The sequence below is a fragment of the Dermacentor silvarum genome, unplaced genomic scaffold (assembly GCF_013339745.2).
Source record: "Dermacentor silvarum isolate Dsil-2018 unplaced genomic scaffold, BIME_Dsil_1.4 Seq393, whole genome shotgun sequence".
Lineage (NCBI taxonomy): Eukaryota > Metazoa > Arthropoda > Arachnida > Ixodida > Ixodidae > Dermacentor > Dermacentor silvarum.
Genome location: NW_023606164.1, coordinates 64105 through 78563, shown reverse-complemented (window position 1 = coordinate 78563; position 14459 = coordinate 64105). Strand labels below are relative to the sequence as shown.

At 51.9% G+C, this 14459-nt stretch overlaps 1 protein-coding gene across 1 annotated transcript in view; it reads left to right on the top strand.

The window, feature by feature from the left end:
• Positions 1 to 339: 339 nt before the first annotated feature.
• LOC119435031 (DNA excision repair protein ERCC-6) overlaps positions 340 to 14459 on the top strand; it is a 73060-nt gene continuing 58940 nt past the window's right edge. The window contains exons 1-2 of the mRNA XM_049659675.1: positions 340 to 379; positions 478 to 625. Coding sequence (XP_049515632.1) covers positions 340 to 379; positions 478 to 625 — 188 coding nt within the window. The remainder of the gene's footprint in view (positions 380 to 477; positions 626 to 14459) is intronic.

The window sequence follows — 14459 nt, the reverse complement described above, 5'->3', positions numbered from 1 at the left end:
TTACAATTTTTGGTGGAGCGATGAAATTGCATTCCTGAAAACGAAAAATTGTTGCTATGTGAAAACAGCCTTGACACTGAATGTGTGCAGAACACAAGATGAGGCTGCTGTGGACAAAATAAACGAATTCCTAACTTCTATTATTTGTGAAATGCAAAAAAGACCTCTGCAATTCATGAGGCAAGCTAAGTCGAATCACTTGGGTATTTTATTAGCACAGATGTTTTACATTGTGAATCACAGGTAGTGGTGTTTTGGTAGTGTTTTCTTAGTTTTGTAGAAGCTGGTCATTACACCTGAATCTCATTATAATGAGTTGGGCAAGCGCAAGATGATGTGATGAATGCACGTGCATTGTGGGGGTCTTCATGTGGTGGCTGTGAGTGAGACCTGTAAGACAGAGCCATTCCCAACAGGGCCGTCAGTGTTTGTGTTCCTGCTGACAACACGGGTGGGTGGCCTGGGTGTGAACCTGAGGTGCCGACCGGGTGGTATCTACGATCCAGGACTGGAACCCAGCACAGACACACAGGCACGAGAGCGGGCGTGGCGCATTGGCCAGCGCGGATGTCACCGTCTACCGCCTGCTCACGGCTGGCACGATTGAAGAGAAGATTTACCATAGGTATTATGCATTGGTGTAACTGGCATACTAATTAGTTTGCACTTCTTGGTTCGAAGCTAGTCAAAGTGGAAGGTAGTTGTTGAATAGTGCAAATAGTTGTGTGATTTGCACAAACCTTGAACAAGGGCCAGATGTTGAAAAATCTTAAAAAGAACCTAACTTGCCAAAAGAAAACATCGCTGGAATCAAGAGGCTACTAGTAGGCAACGTGAAAACATAGACTAAATAGGCGGGAGTATAAAAGAAATAGAAAAACAACGCAAGTGCTAATAAAAAAATATGCTTGCTTTCTTCTTTCCTACTAAGTCTGTTTCCACGTTGTGCTATATGTACGATCCTAGTCTTCAACCAATTTGCCTGGCAACATATTCTACTATACAGTTAAACCTGGATAAACGAATGGACAAATTCCCGAAAAACTTCGTATAAAGAGGATTTCGTTATATGCAGGTCGGCACGAAAAATTTGAAAAATAAACGTTTACAGTATTTACTCGATTCTAACGCGCCTCAATTGTAACGTTGAGTGTTCTACCTTTCCGTTTTCGTCGAAGCACTCACCTCGGAATGTCACACCAGGTACCGGATGCGTGGACGCGTGTCGTTTCGCACAAGCGCAAGGTGTTATGTTGCTGCGTGAGTCCTATCGCGGGCACCATCGCTTCAAGGCGGTATCGGCAATAGCTCTTTATTGCCGTCACGAAACAACACAGAACAGGGGATCATGATTACAACTGGCATATATATATGTACTTTTGGGGCCAGAAGAGGGCGCTCTTCAACACCAGGGTTGATTGACGAAAATCCGTCATCCGCGGAACTCAGCGTCCAGAGTCGGTACACAACACTTCCCCCCCCCCCCTTAGTTCGGACTCAACAGTCCGCCAATGCCAGCACAAAGTCCCGAAAATGTTGGGGTGTCTTACGGGAACGCTGCGAACGGCGTGGCCCCGGCAATTCTACACTTTGCTCTGTTGTTGCTGGCTGAGGCGCTGCTGTGTCGTCCGAAGGTAGCATGACTCTTGGTTGCTCCTCGGTTTCACTGGGATCTGGTGTCTTGCTGCAGCTCACTCCGACAGGTGAAGGGTTTGACGCAGGTCGGACCTCAGGCTGTCCTCCTTCAGGTACGCTTTCGGCTAACCTCATGGGACTGCTGCTCCGACGACGAAGCTGGTCCATGTGCCGGCGACACACACGGCTGTCCGGAAAAACCACCTCATAAGAGATCGGACCAGTTGCTCTGGAAATCACAGCAGGTACCCATGGTGGGCCCTGGCTGTAGTTGCGTACAAATACAGGGTCGTCGGGCTGGAATGTGCGTGGTGTAGGCAGAGCTTCTGCCAACCGGGAGGACTTGTCAGGGGGGCCCGGTCTGGGTGCAGCCGGTCCAGCATGGTAGACAGTCGGCGGCCCATCAGTAACTCGCACGGGGAGCGTCCCGTGACTGTGTGGGGAGTTACATGCTGCTGTAGAGTGAAGTCTGCCAGGCGCTGTGCCCAGCTTCCTCGGATTATCCAAGATAATGCCTCTTTGGTGGTCCGTACCATCCTTTCAGCCTGCCCGTTCGTGGATGGATGGAACGGTGCAGATGTCACTTGGCGGATGAGGTTTACATCCAGGAATCCTCGAAATTCTGTGGATGTGAATTGCGGGCCATTGTCTGAAACGAGGGTATCTGGCAGGCCATGAGTTGCAAACAATCTTCGTAAGGTAGTGATTACAGCACTCGATGTCATTGACGACATTGGCATGACCTCCAGCCATTTGGAATAAGAATCCACCACAATCAAGAAGGTCTGTCCTTGGAATGGACCAGCGAAATCAATGTGCAGGCGTGACCATGGAGTCCGGGTCATCTCCCATGGGTGCACAGGTGCCCGCGGCATCTCGGGCCGTGTTTCCTGGCAAGGAAGGCATCGCCGGACCCATTCCTCAATGGCTGCATCCATGCCGGGCCACCATACATAACTGCGGGCAAGCGCTTTCATTCTGACGATGCCGGGGTGTCCGACATGCAGAGCTTTGAGGACGGAAACGAAGCTCCTGTGGAATCACCACACGGTCACCCCACAGTAAGCATCCCTTGGCGGACAGCTCATGTTGTTTGGACACGAATGGTGTGAATTCGCAACTCGGAGCGCACCTTGGCCACCCCTTCCACACCCAGTTGAGGACGCGGAGAGGATAGCGTCCTTGGAGGAGTACTTCGCCACATCGTCTGCATGGACTGGAGATTCTGGAAGTACATCCAGAAGCATGGCGACCTCCGCTGACGAAGGGTCATCCTGGCACTGGTCCGCTTGGGGTAGTCTACTGAGACCATCTGCGTGGCCTAACTGTTTTCCTGGTCGGTAGTGGAGAGTATGCTGGTATCCATTCAGAAAATGGACCAACGCAACATTCGCGGTGAAAGCATCTGTGGCGTTTGCCGGTCTGATGTGAAGAGCCCCAGGAGCGGCTTGTGGTCTGTATGGATCTGAAATGGGCGGCCGAATACGTAGTCATGGAACTTCTTTACTCCGGCAACCACAGCGAGTGCCTCCTTATCGATCTGAGCGTAATTCCGCTCCGTAGGGGACAATGTTCTTGAATAAAAAGCGATTGGTGCTTCCGTGTCATCCGGCATTCTGTGACTCAACACCGCTCCTATTCCATACGGGGACGCATCGCAGGCAAGGATTACTGGCTTCTTCTCGTCGAAGTGTGTCAGCACCTGGTTGGATGCCAGTAGCTTCTTCACGTTGTCGAACGCAGTTTGTTGTAGGTTTCCCCACAGCCAGGGACCTTCTTGTCCAACAAACGGTGCAGGGGTTCAGCGACAGTGGCCTTGTGTGGAAGGAATGCATGATAGAAATTGTGAAGACCCAGGAAGGCCTGTAGCTCGGCTCTGTTCAACGGCCGCGGTGCATTAAGGATGGCTTGCGTCTTGGCCAGTGTGGGGTGGATTCCCTCAGCATCGACTCGGAAACCTAAAAATTCCACTTGAGTAACTCCTAGCTGGCATTTCTCCTCCTTGACCTTAAGCCCTGCATCTTGGAACCACTGAAGAACCTCTCGAAGGCGACTAAGCAATTCCTGGTGTGATGCACCTGAAATGAGGACATCATGAAAATATGGAATGACGCCTGGTAGTCCGCGTAGTAGGTTCTCCGTTAAACTCTGGAAGATGCCAGGTGCGACGCTGACACCGAATTGTAATCGTCGAACGCGAAAAGCACCCCGATGCGTCACTATGGTCTGTGCCTCTGCAGATTCATCAGTCACTGGGAGCTGTTGGTACGCCTGTGCCAAGTCTAGCTTCGCAAAGACAGTTCCACCAGAGAGGGATGCCAGCAGGTGGTTGACAGCTGGTACCGGATACGAGTGCTGCTGCAAGGCTTTGTTGATGGTGCACTTGTAGTCTGCACAGATGCGGACGTCCCCATTTGCCTTCAGTGGTGTAACAATAGAGGTTTCCCAATGAGCGTGGTCAACCGGCTCTAGGATTCCTTGTTGTATCAGTTTGTCCAGTTCGGCGTCGATTTTTGGTCGCAGTGCGAAAGGAACCCTTCTTGCTTTCAGGCGGATAGGCACAACCTCAGGGTTAAGTGCAAACTGCACGGGCAGTCCCTTGTAGCAGTCCAACGTCCTGTCGAACACAGAGGCAAAGTCCCGGAATATGTTGTCAAGTGAGGATGGTTGCTGATCGATGCGTTGCACTCCCGTGATATTGATACCGAGTGCCGGAAACCAATCCAGCCCGAGAAGACTTGGGCGCTCGCCCTTGACAATGACCAGGCGCAGTGGGCCGTCAAAATCTTTGAACTGCACTCGGACGTACCAACTCCACGTACAGCGATACGGTTGGCTTGATAGTCCCTCATGATAACGTCAAGTGGCTGTAGTTTGGACACGTCCCTTTGGAAAAATGTGTCTGGCTGTGGCGTTGGAGATAATGGAAAAGGTTGATCCCGAATCCACCTCCATCTGACACTGTGTGCCTTCGATTTTTACACTCACATGTATCTTCCTCTTGGCAGGTTTAGACACTTCGTTGATAGCAGTAACTGCCAAGTCGTCGCAGTATGAAATGTTTGTGCGAGGAGTGGTCTTGAATTGTTGCGTCCGGGCTTGGTCTCTGGCATTCCGACGTGGGCTAAGCTGTCTCCGGGACCGGCAGACCTTAGCAATGTGCCCGGTTTTTCCACATTCCCTGCACTGGGCACCCCGGAACCGACACAGGCGGCGTTCGTGCGGGCCTCCCAGCTGGCGCAGGGGCCGCCCCCCATCTCTCTGTCCCGTCGCTGAGTGGGGCTCGCACGTAACCGAAGAATGTTTTCGGAGGTGTCTTGCTCGCCATCATCGCCAGTCGTCGTCCCTTGGTGCATGGGCTCGAAACGCGACGTGTTCGTGGTTTGAAACGAGGGTAGGCTGGCTTCCCGGGCAATGGCCTCCCGCGACTGCTTCCTCGATAGCACTGGTGAAAGACACCTCTTTTTTCGCCAGTAGTCGCCGCTTCACCGTGTCGTTCTGCAGTCCGAACACGAATCGGTCCCGTAGCACGGTGTCGAGGTCGTTGAAGTTGCAGTGCTGTGCCGTCATTCGAAGAGCAGCGAGGTAGGCGGCGGCAGACTCACTTGGTGCCTGGTCGCGGCGATGGAATTCATATTCCGGTGCTCCGGTGGTTTCGGCGCTAGGTGGTCGCGCAGCACGGCGAGGATTGTTTCGAAAGGTGTATCCTTCAGCTGGGCCGGTGCCACGAGCGCCCTGGCTAATTGAAATGTGGCGGGACCGCAGCGGCTGAGGAATGTCGATCTCTTCTTGCTGGCGTCCGTAATGCCCTGCGCCTCGACGAAGAACTGGGAACGTTCTGCATAGTCCTCCCACTCTTCAGGGTGAGCGATGTCGAAAGGCTCGAGCCCCTCCGTTGTGGCAGCCGTCATTGTGAACGAGTACGTACTGGGCGGAGCTAGCTTCCCGTTGCGGCGGCTCTCATTCGGATCCCACCCTCGTCGCCAGTGTTATGTTGCTGCGTGAGTCCTATCGCGCGGCACCATCGCTTCAAGGCGGTATCGGCAATAGCTCTTTATTGCCGTCACGAAACAACACAGAACAGGGGATCATGATTACAACTGGCATATATATATGTACTCTTGGGGCCGGAAGAGGGCGCTCTTCAACACCAGGGTTGATTGACGAAATCCGTCATCCGCGGAACTCAGCGTCCAGAATCGGTACACAACACAAGGCATCGGAAACTGAGAGCGAGGTCACGATGGCGTCGTAGCGTCGTTTAGTGTTACAGTAGAACCTCGCTGTTACGTTCCCGGGGGCTGCGTTTTCCCGGCTGTTACGTCGTTTTCGACCGGTCCCGGCACAGCTCCCATAGAACTCAATGCATTGGTAACCCCACTGTTGTGTCGCAACTGTGGGACCGTTCCCGCATAATACGTTGCGAACTGCCACCTCGCGCAGCCCGAGCGGCCATTTTGACTTTTCATGTCGCTTGGCTTGGTGACTTGACGATGGCATTGGCCGCCAAAAGTGCCGGGGGCGATGACTATGACGTATTTTCGGTTTCCGCCAGTAAAAATTATGGCCCTTGAGATCCGTATTTGCTATTTTATGATGGTGTCCATCACGCGTAGTGGCCCTAAAATTGGTTTTGGCTCATAGATATTCCGTATATAAAGGGTATGGCCACGCTAGCGGCAAAAAACGCGTGCGTCATGCAGCGAGCAGCAAGTTGTCGCGCGTCAGCGCTTTGCTGCGAGGCCACCGTGGCACGCGTCTCGCCGCGCGGCAGCGTGATAGGATCTCCCGATCTCCGAACAGGCGAGCAACACCGCGAGCACTTGTTGTTTAATGCGAAAGACGACGATCGTCGATTGAAAACCCGGCGCGAACCGGCGGCGTTCCGGTTGTGATGGCTCCGTGACGTCACCCTCGTCGCTCTTGATTGGTTCTTCATCTCGGGGCACGCGGCATTTGCCGCAGAACCCATTTCGTGCGGCACGCCGCAAGACCCCCGATTCCTGCCGCTTTTGCTGCGGTTTCTGACGCGCGTTTTTGCTGCGTGTTTTTGCCGCTAGCGTGGCCGTACCCTAAAGTCCAAGGGCGATAACGCAGTCGCCACGCGCTGTATGCTGTATGGCATGTGAAAACGTGCGAGGGGAGCCAACGACCGTGTCTAAATCTCGTGCGCGAAAAAAAAGCAGGGAGGAAGCGTGCCTTCTTCCGTTGCGCTCGAGGCACCGGCGAGGGAGCGAGGGGGGAGGGATAGCGGGGTGGCGCGCAATCGCGCAGGCCGTATCATGAAAGCAATTTGCGTTGGGGCAGAGTCTAGCAGTGTAGGTGTATCGGCGGCTCGTAGCTTTCTGCGTGCTGTGTGTTCTCGGCGCTCAGTTTGCGTTGAAGCAATAGACAACAGCACGAAGGTCACTTCGCTTGCTTCTCCAGTGGCGCTTCCACATGCCGCCAGCGTATGACAGCACGTGTCCGCGCTCATCGAGTCTGATGTGGCACAGCGTGTACCAGCGCGTCGGCAACATCAGCTGGAAAAGGAGAGAGTGCTGGCTTGGCGGGCTAGGCCAGCTGCAGCAAGCAGCAGATCAGATTTGAATGAAGGGAGGGGAAAGGTCACGCCCGCGGCAAGATCGCCGGGTAGAGGGAGGCAGGGTCACCTCGCACGCACACGTGCGCTCGCTTCGCATTCCATCGCGGCGGAGAAGGTGCTTCCGGTTGCTGCTCGCGCAAAAATGACAAAATTTGGGGCGAAATCTCTAGGTGGTCGGAGGGGAAAATTCCTTATATCGAGGGGGTCTCCCGCTGCCACTTCATTACGTAGAGGTCTCAAATACATGTGCTTCTATGGAGTAACGGCGGGGAATCGAAAAACTTCGTTATATCCAGGAATTCGTTATATGGAGGTTCGTTATAAGCAGGTTTAACTGTAACTGGAATCAGGTTATTTTCAAAGTGCTGAGGCACTTTCTTGGAATAACGCAAGTGCATATTTGGCCACTAAGCAGCGCAGAAGTTTCATTTATAGGCTTTTGCTTAGTGAGGGAGCATTTCGCATTTGCCCCTCACACATCACCATGATGACGCAGGTGATGCAGCAAAGCTTAGGCTTGGTTTTGCAAATTCAGCTTGGTGCTTCTATGTACACGCAAACCTAACCGTTTCTGTCTTGTTTGCGCACAGATGGTAGGCATCCTCGCCTCTTCTGCAGCACTTGGTCTAGCCTGCATTTATGATAGGCCATTCACTTAAACTTAAAACCCGCAACAGTTTTCTGTCCCTTGTCACACTTGCCTTGGCTGTTAGGTCTAATCCACGCTGCTTCGCCATGTGTTGGTGGCCTAAGTTACAGTTTACTGCCACGTCGACGCATACCTATTATCATCGGCTGTATGGCTTCCAGGAAGCTAAGGAACCATTTCACCAGCGAACGGGATGGGGAGCATCCTGAACAGCGTCAACTTTCTCCACGGCCCTCATTTTAACAACATTGTGCACCTGGGTCATGTTTGTTAAATCGAGCCTGACGCGGTATTGTGTCCAAAACTTTGCTTGCCATTATACGCTGGTTCAGTAGTAAAGGTAGTGGTGCCACAAGATCGATTTTCAGATAATCGAGTAGGTAACAGAAATAGGTTAGGGACTGCTAACAAATTCTTCATCTTTGGGTTGTCTTGTCTATGAGCCATGTTATGGCAACGAAACTTGGTCACCATAACCGAGACTGTCAATTGCCGTATTTTCTGGTGTATAAGACGTGTTTTATTCCCAAATTTTCATCGGCGCGTCTGATAGAACGGTACGGCTTATGTGCGTTTATTTTTTTTCTGAAGAACTGCCGTCAAAATCAGATTCGATGTTATGACCACGCGAAGCGCGCTGGTTGACTTAATTGCTTCGGGTTCCGTGCGCGCTATCGATGTACTGGGTTCTTCTCGTGATTGAATTCCCGAGTGCCGTGCGAAAAGGACGGAGCAGCAATGCAAACCCCGTCAGGCCAACTGTGAGTTGACCAATCTCGAAGTCGTCATCTGCAGATCACTTTCAAGATACAGTGCGCGCCGCTGCACAAACTACGCAGTTGCGAGTACAAGCCGCCCCCCCCCCCCCCCCCCTGCGCTGCCTTCCCGCTGTCGTCCCTTGTGAGTGATTCGGCCCACCGTTGCATGCTTTCACTCACTCAGCATATGGCGCGCAGGGACGCTGTTATCGCTCTCGGACTATACGGAACATCACGGCAACCACGCCGGCAGGGATGCGCCTGGAGTGACTGTATCATTGCTATCGCAATTATATACGAAATATATGGCACCCATACGCTTGCGTGGGACTGGTGTTCACAGAGTAAAACGAAACTGCAATTTTTTAAATTGCTTACCGAACGAACAGGTGTGTCTTATACACCGGTGTGACTTATATACGTTTTTTTTTTTCGGGAAAACTGCCGTTTTGAGTGGGATGCATCTTATATAAAGGTGCGACTTATGGACCAGAAAATATGGTATATGTTTTAAATTTATATTTATTCATTTCAACTACTTTGTGAAATTTCAGGACAAGCAAATTTCAAATAGCGTAGTATTGTTATGGGAAGGAAAAATTGTACGTGTATTTACAGATGGCATTTAATGACTTAGCCAACATGCGTGGAAAGCGATGGCCGAAATCTTCGTCTCCAAGGCCACCATCCATGTCGTCTTTCAACATTACTGACTGTGACATTACCCCGTCAGAATCGGAAGCACATTTTCGTGTGACTCACTCGTTCCAGAAAGGAACGATTTGAGGCGGCTGACGTGGATGATGTCAGATAGAGGTGAAGGCATGGTAGCATCCAGTGGAGACACTTCATATGTGACCGGGGTCACCTGGTGGAGGATGCGATAAGGGCCGTAGTATCGCGAGAGAAGTTTCTCCGAAAGGACCCAACACGCTGAGATGGAGACCAAACTAGCTCAAGAGTGCCTTGTTGATATTCCCCATCGTGATAGCGCTGATCACGAGTACACTTCTGGCGTGTCTGTGAAGCAGAGAGACGAAGACGGGCAATCTGGTGTGCATGGGTTGCTGTAGCTATGACATCATGGGCGTACTCTGTTGGCAAGATGAGTGTGGTCGAAAGCAGTGTCTTGAAAGGCAAGGTCGGCTCACGGCCGTAGAAGGTTGTGGGTCTCACACAACCGAATTTTTACCCATAGAACATTCAGAACATACCGTGTCGGCGCACGCACGGTATGTCCGCGCTGTTCGCTAATCACAAGCCAAAGAGATCGCAAGCCTTCTCCTCATGCTCCTGAGTAACCCCCCATTAGGTGGCGTTAACGGTGTAACACTTGCGTCATTTCTCGTAATATGCTGCGTAATATGCGTAATATGCCACACCGACCGCCGCCGCCGTAAAGCCACACGGCAAAGCCGGATTACAGGAGAAGGGAGCCATGCAGGAAGAACAACATCAGGGGACACGCGAGTCGCGCATCCCCACAAGGTAGAAGGTGAGTAGCCAGCTATGTCGTGGCGCCAGGAATTGTATGCAAACGGGACAGATGGTACAGCAGTGTCCCAGTCGCGATGATCAGAAGAAACATACATTGCGAGCATGTCAGTTATGTCCGGTTCAGGCGTACGGTAAGACCGTTAGTTGAGGATGGTAGGCTGTAGTAAGCTTGTGTTTAGTAGCACACGATGACTTTGGCAAGCAAATATCTTCCACGATCGGTGAGAAGTTGTTGAGGTGCACCGTAGTGTAGGGCGTGGGGATCGTGTAACTGTAAATGGTCGACCTTATATGTTGGGTCGGAACTTGCCCGCAGCCCAAATGAGAGCGAGACACTCCTGCTCGGTAGTCGAGCAATTGCGCTCGGATGGGGAAGGAGGTGGCTGGCGTAGGCGATAACACGGTTGTGGCCACATTTGCGTTGGACTAAAATTGTGCCGATGCCATAGCCACTGGCGGCGGTGTGAATTTCTGTTGGAGCGCAGGCGTTAAAATGGGCGAGAACAGGAGCCATGGTCAGTAGCGTGACGAGTCGCTTGTTCAGAGCCCCAGCAGAAAGGCACGTCTTCAGGGCCGAGCAACATTCGAGAAATTTTTCACTAACAGGTGGAAGTAAGAGCAAAACCCGATAAAGCTTCGAACATGTTTGCCAGAGGTTTGCCAAATGTCTCAAAGTCTTCTTTTTCCCTAGATTTCATAAAGCGCTCGTAAAGTGCATTTTTTAATTTTATAGCTTTAAGGCACTCTGAAGTAATCCAAGGTTACCTTGCCTTGCGTGGCCACTTTGTTTTGACTAGAAAGCACTTGTTATAGGCTTCTATAAAAGTTTCAATAAAGACATTATACGCTGTGTCTGCATCAGTTTCATGGAAAACGGCGTCCCATTTTATCCTGGATATACATGCAGTAAACATATTGTCACGGTGCTACGAGAGGGACAAAGACGATCACCAACAAGATGAAAGAGACTGCGTAGTGGGGCTAACCTAATGTTCTGCCATACTGGTTGTACCGGCCATATCTTCTGCAGCGTAAACACGGTACCATTTAACCATATATCTCTGCCCATTTCATTTTTGGTGGAGGCGCTGGGTATTGCGATATACAGATTGTCACGGTGCCATGAGAGGGGCGAACAATACGATCACTAACAAGATGGACGAGACGACTAGTGGGGCTAACCTAATGTTCCGCCATACTGGTTCTACCGGCCATACTTCTGCAGAGTAAACACGGTCCCGTTTAACCTTGTATATCTCTGCCCATTTCATTTTTGGTGGAGGCACTGAGTATTGCAGTCGGCTTGTCCTCGGCCGTCCTACCATGCTAACAGACGAGCAGGCCGCTGGGTCACACATGGCGTCAGCACCCGGCGCACCTGGGCCGTCAGCATCTGCGATGCCGCAATCGACAGTTGTCTTGACCCATCGGCGTGACCCCGGCACCTTGTCTGGTAACGGCACCGACAAAGTTGACATCGAAGAATGGCTTGGCGCTTGGCATATACGAATGTGTCGCTGCACACAACCGATGGGACCCGACAGTGATGCTCGCGAATCTTCTCTTCTACCTTCAGGGACCAGCACGCACCTGGTATGACACACAAGAAGTGCAGACCAGCTGGGACGTATGCAAGCAAAAACTTCGTGACCTCTTTGGCAAGCTCGCTAGTCGCAAGTGTGCCACTGCGAAAGACCTATCCTGTCGGGCTCAGACAGCTACTGAGTCATACGTTGCGTACATCCTTGATGTCCTAGCTCTTTGCCGCAGCGTCGATTCTAGTATGCCTGAGGCTGACAAAGTGAGGCACATTATGAAAGGCATTGCAGATGATGCGTTTAACTTGCTTGTTTTTAAAGTCTGCTTGACTGTAGACGAAATTATCCGTGAGTGCAGACGTTTTGAAGGTGCAAAGAGCTGTCGCATCGCTGGACAGTTCGTGTGGCTTCCCAACGCCGCCGCTACGTCGTCATGCGAAGACGCTCATTCAGCCCTTCAGCCGTCCACTACGGATAGCGTTGTCCGAATCTGCCTTTTGCATGTCCCGAGTGCGCACGCGCTGTCGTTCATGTACCCTAGCGGCGAGCGCCGAAAACGTTTTGTAAGGTGTCGGTGGTTCGTGCAGCTGACGACGCACGCGTATGCAACATAGTCGTCGTGGACGCAAACTCTTTATTGTCGGTGCTGTGCTGGTATACGACGCAGTATTTGCGCTGTGTTTCAGTAGAAACTTAAGCTGTTCAGCGATATTCACTCCGGTACATCACAATATGAGGCAACACGACACCAATGTCGATCAGAAGTCGACCTCACGCCGGTGCCAACGCTCGGTCGGCTGTAGTTGTGGGCGACCTATATTGTCATACAAGTATGACGAAGGAGCAACCGACGATGCGACCGACGACAGCGAGCGATCGTAGTGTGATAACGTTTCGTGCTGACGACACAGACAAAATCAGTGTGCTGATTGCCGTGCGAGCGGCCGCCGAGTGAGAACATCGCACCGCCAACGTGAATATCGCCGCAAATGCGCTCGTGTATGTATTTATTGATGCTCAAATTGAGTTGAAACATGCTTCTGACGCTGATACGCACGAGTTCCAGCGCTTTACAGCCCTCCACATCAAGTTTGAGGCGGTGTTGATTGCGTTAAGGCAGCTTCATTAGGCCTAACACAGCCTACGAGTTCGTCCGCTACCGGCGGACCTGAAATATAGGATAAGCTAGTAGTCAAGAATTCGACGAAAGTTCGTCTGGTCAGGTAACATGATGAGGAAGAAGATGCGGTCACTGACCAAGTCAAAGTAATACACAGAGACGTTTCGGGACCCGTACGGGTTCCTTGTTCACACTAAGCAGGCAAGAGCCGTAAGTCGCTTTTTATACTAAAATGTGACGTAATGAGCGGGTGTAGCTGGCAGGGAGATTGCCATCTGTCCTGTTGATAGTGTCCTCCGTTATCTGAATAAACACTGATTCTAATAGTAGTCTTGTGGCCAGATTCTTCTCCTTGGCTATTATAGTGGCGTTATCCCAATTGATGCAGTGACCGTGATTATCGGCGTGCTCTGCCAGTGCGTTCGACGCTTTCTTGTTGTTGCAGACGTCCCTCCGATGTTCCTTTAATCTTCTGGTGAAGTTGCCAGTTTCGCCGATGTAACTGCAGCTGCAGTCTGCGCATGGTATCTTGTAGACAACACCAGGGTAGCTCTTGCTGTCTAATCGATCTTTCACGTTAACAAGCTGATTTCTCAGTTTGTTGGAGGGCATGTGCGCAACGCGAAGGTCGTACCTTGAAAAGATACGGCTTAGAGCTTCGCTGACCCCAGGAACATATGGAACGCCGGCGCGTCTTCGGAACGACTTGCCCTGGGATGGCCTGGGATGGAGGACACGATCTTCATTAGTCTTAATAAATTTCTTTGGGTACCCGTTCGTCATTAATTCGCGATGGATTGTCTGAAGTTCTTTCCTGATTTCGTCGTCACTTGAACAGATGCGTGTTGCCCGCGTCACCAGAGAAAACAACGGATTGCTTGTGACAAGCTGGGTGGCACGAATTAAAATTTAGGTAGTGTCCGGTATGCGTCGCTTTCCTGTGCACAGCAAACGAGAGCTTATTTCCGGTTCGGTCCACCAGGACGTCGCACCAGGCCACGGGGCTGCGCTTTCTTGGCTGTTACGTCGTTTTCGACCGGTCCCGGCACAGCTCCCATAGAACTGAATGCATTGGTTACGCCACTGTTGCGTCGCAGCTGTGGGTCCGTTCCTGCATCATACGTTGCGAACTGCCACCCCCTGCCGGCCCGAGTGGCAATTTTGACTTTTCATGTCGCTTGGCTTGGTGGCTTGACGATGGCATTGGCCGCCCAAAGTGCCGGGGGGGCGACAACTATGACGTATTTCGGTTTTCCGCCTGCAAAAGTATGGCCCTTGAGATCCGTATTTGCTATATAAAGATGGTGTCCATGACGCGTTGTGGCCCTAAAATTGGTTTTGGCTCATAGATATTCCGAATATAAGGGTACGGCCACGCTAGCGGCAAAAAACGCGTGCGTCATGCAGCGAGCGGCAAGTTGCCGCGCGTCAGCGCCTTGCTGCGAGGCCACCGTGGCAAGCGTGTCTCGCCGCGCGGCAGCGCGATAAGATCTCCCGCGCTCTCCGAACGGGCGAGCAACACCGCGAGCGCTCGTTTCATGCGAGAGACAACGATCGTCGATCGGCGCGGACCGGCAGCGTTCCGGTTGTGATGGCTCCGTGACGTCACCCTCGTCGCTCTTGATTGGTTCTTCATCTCGCGGCACGCGGCATTTGCCGCAGAACTCATTTCGCGCGG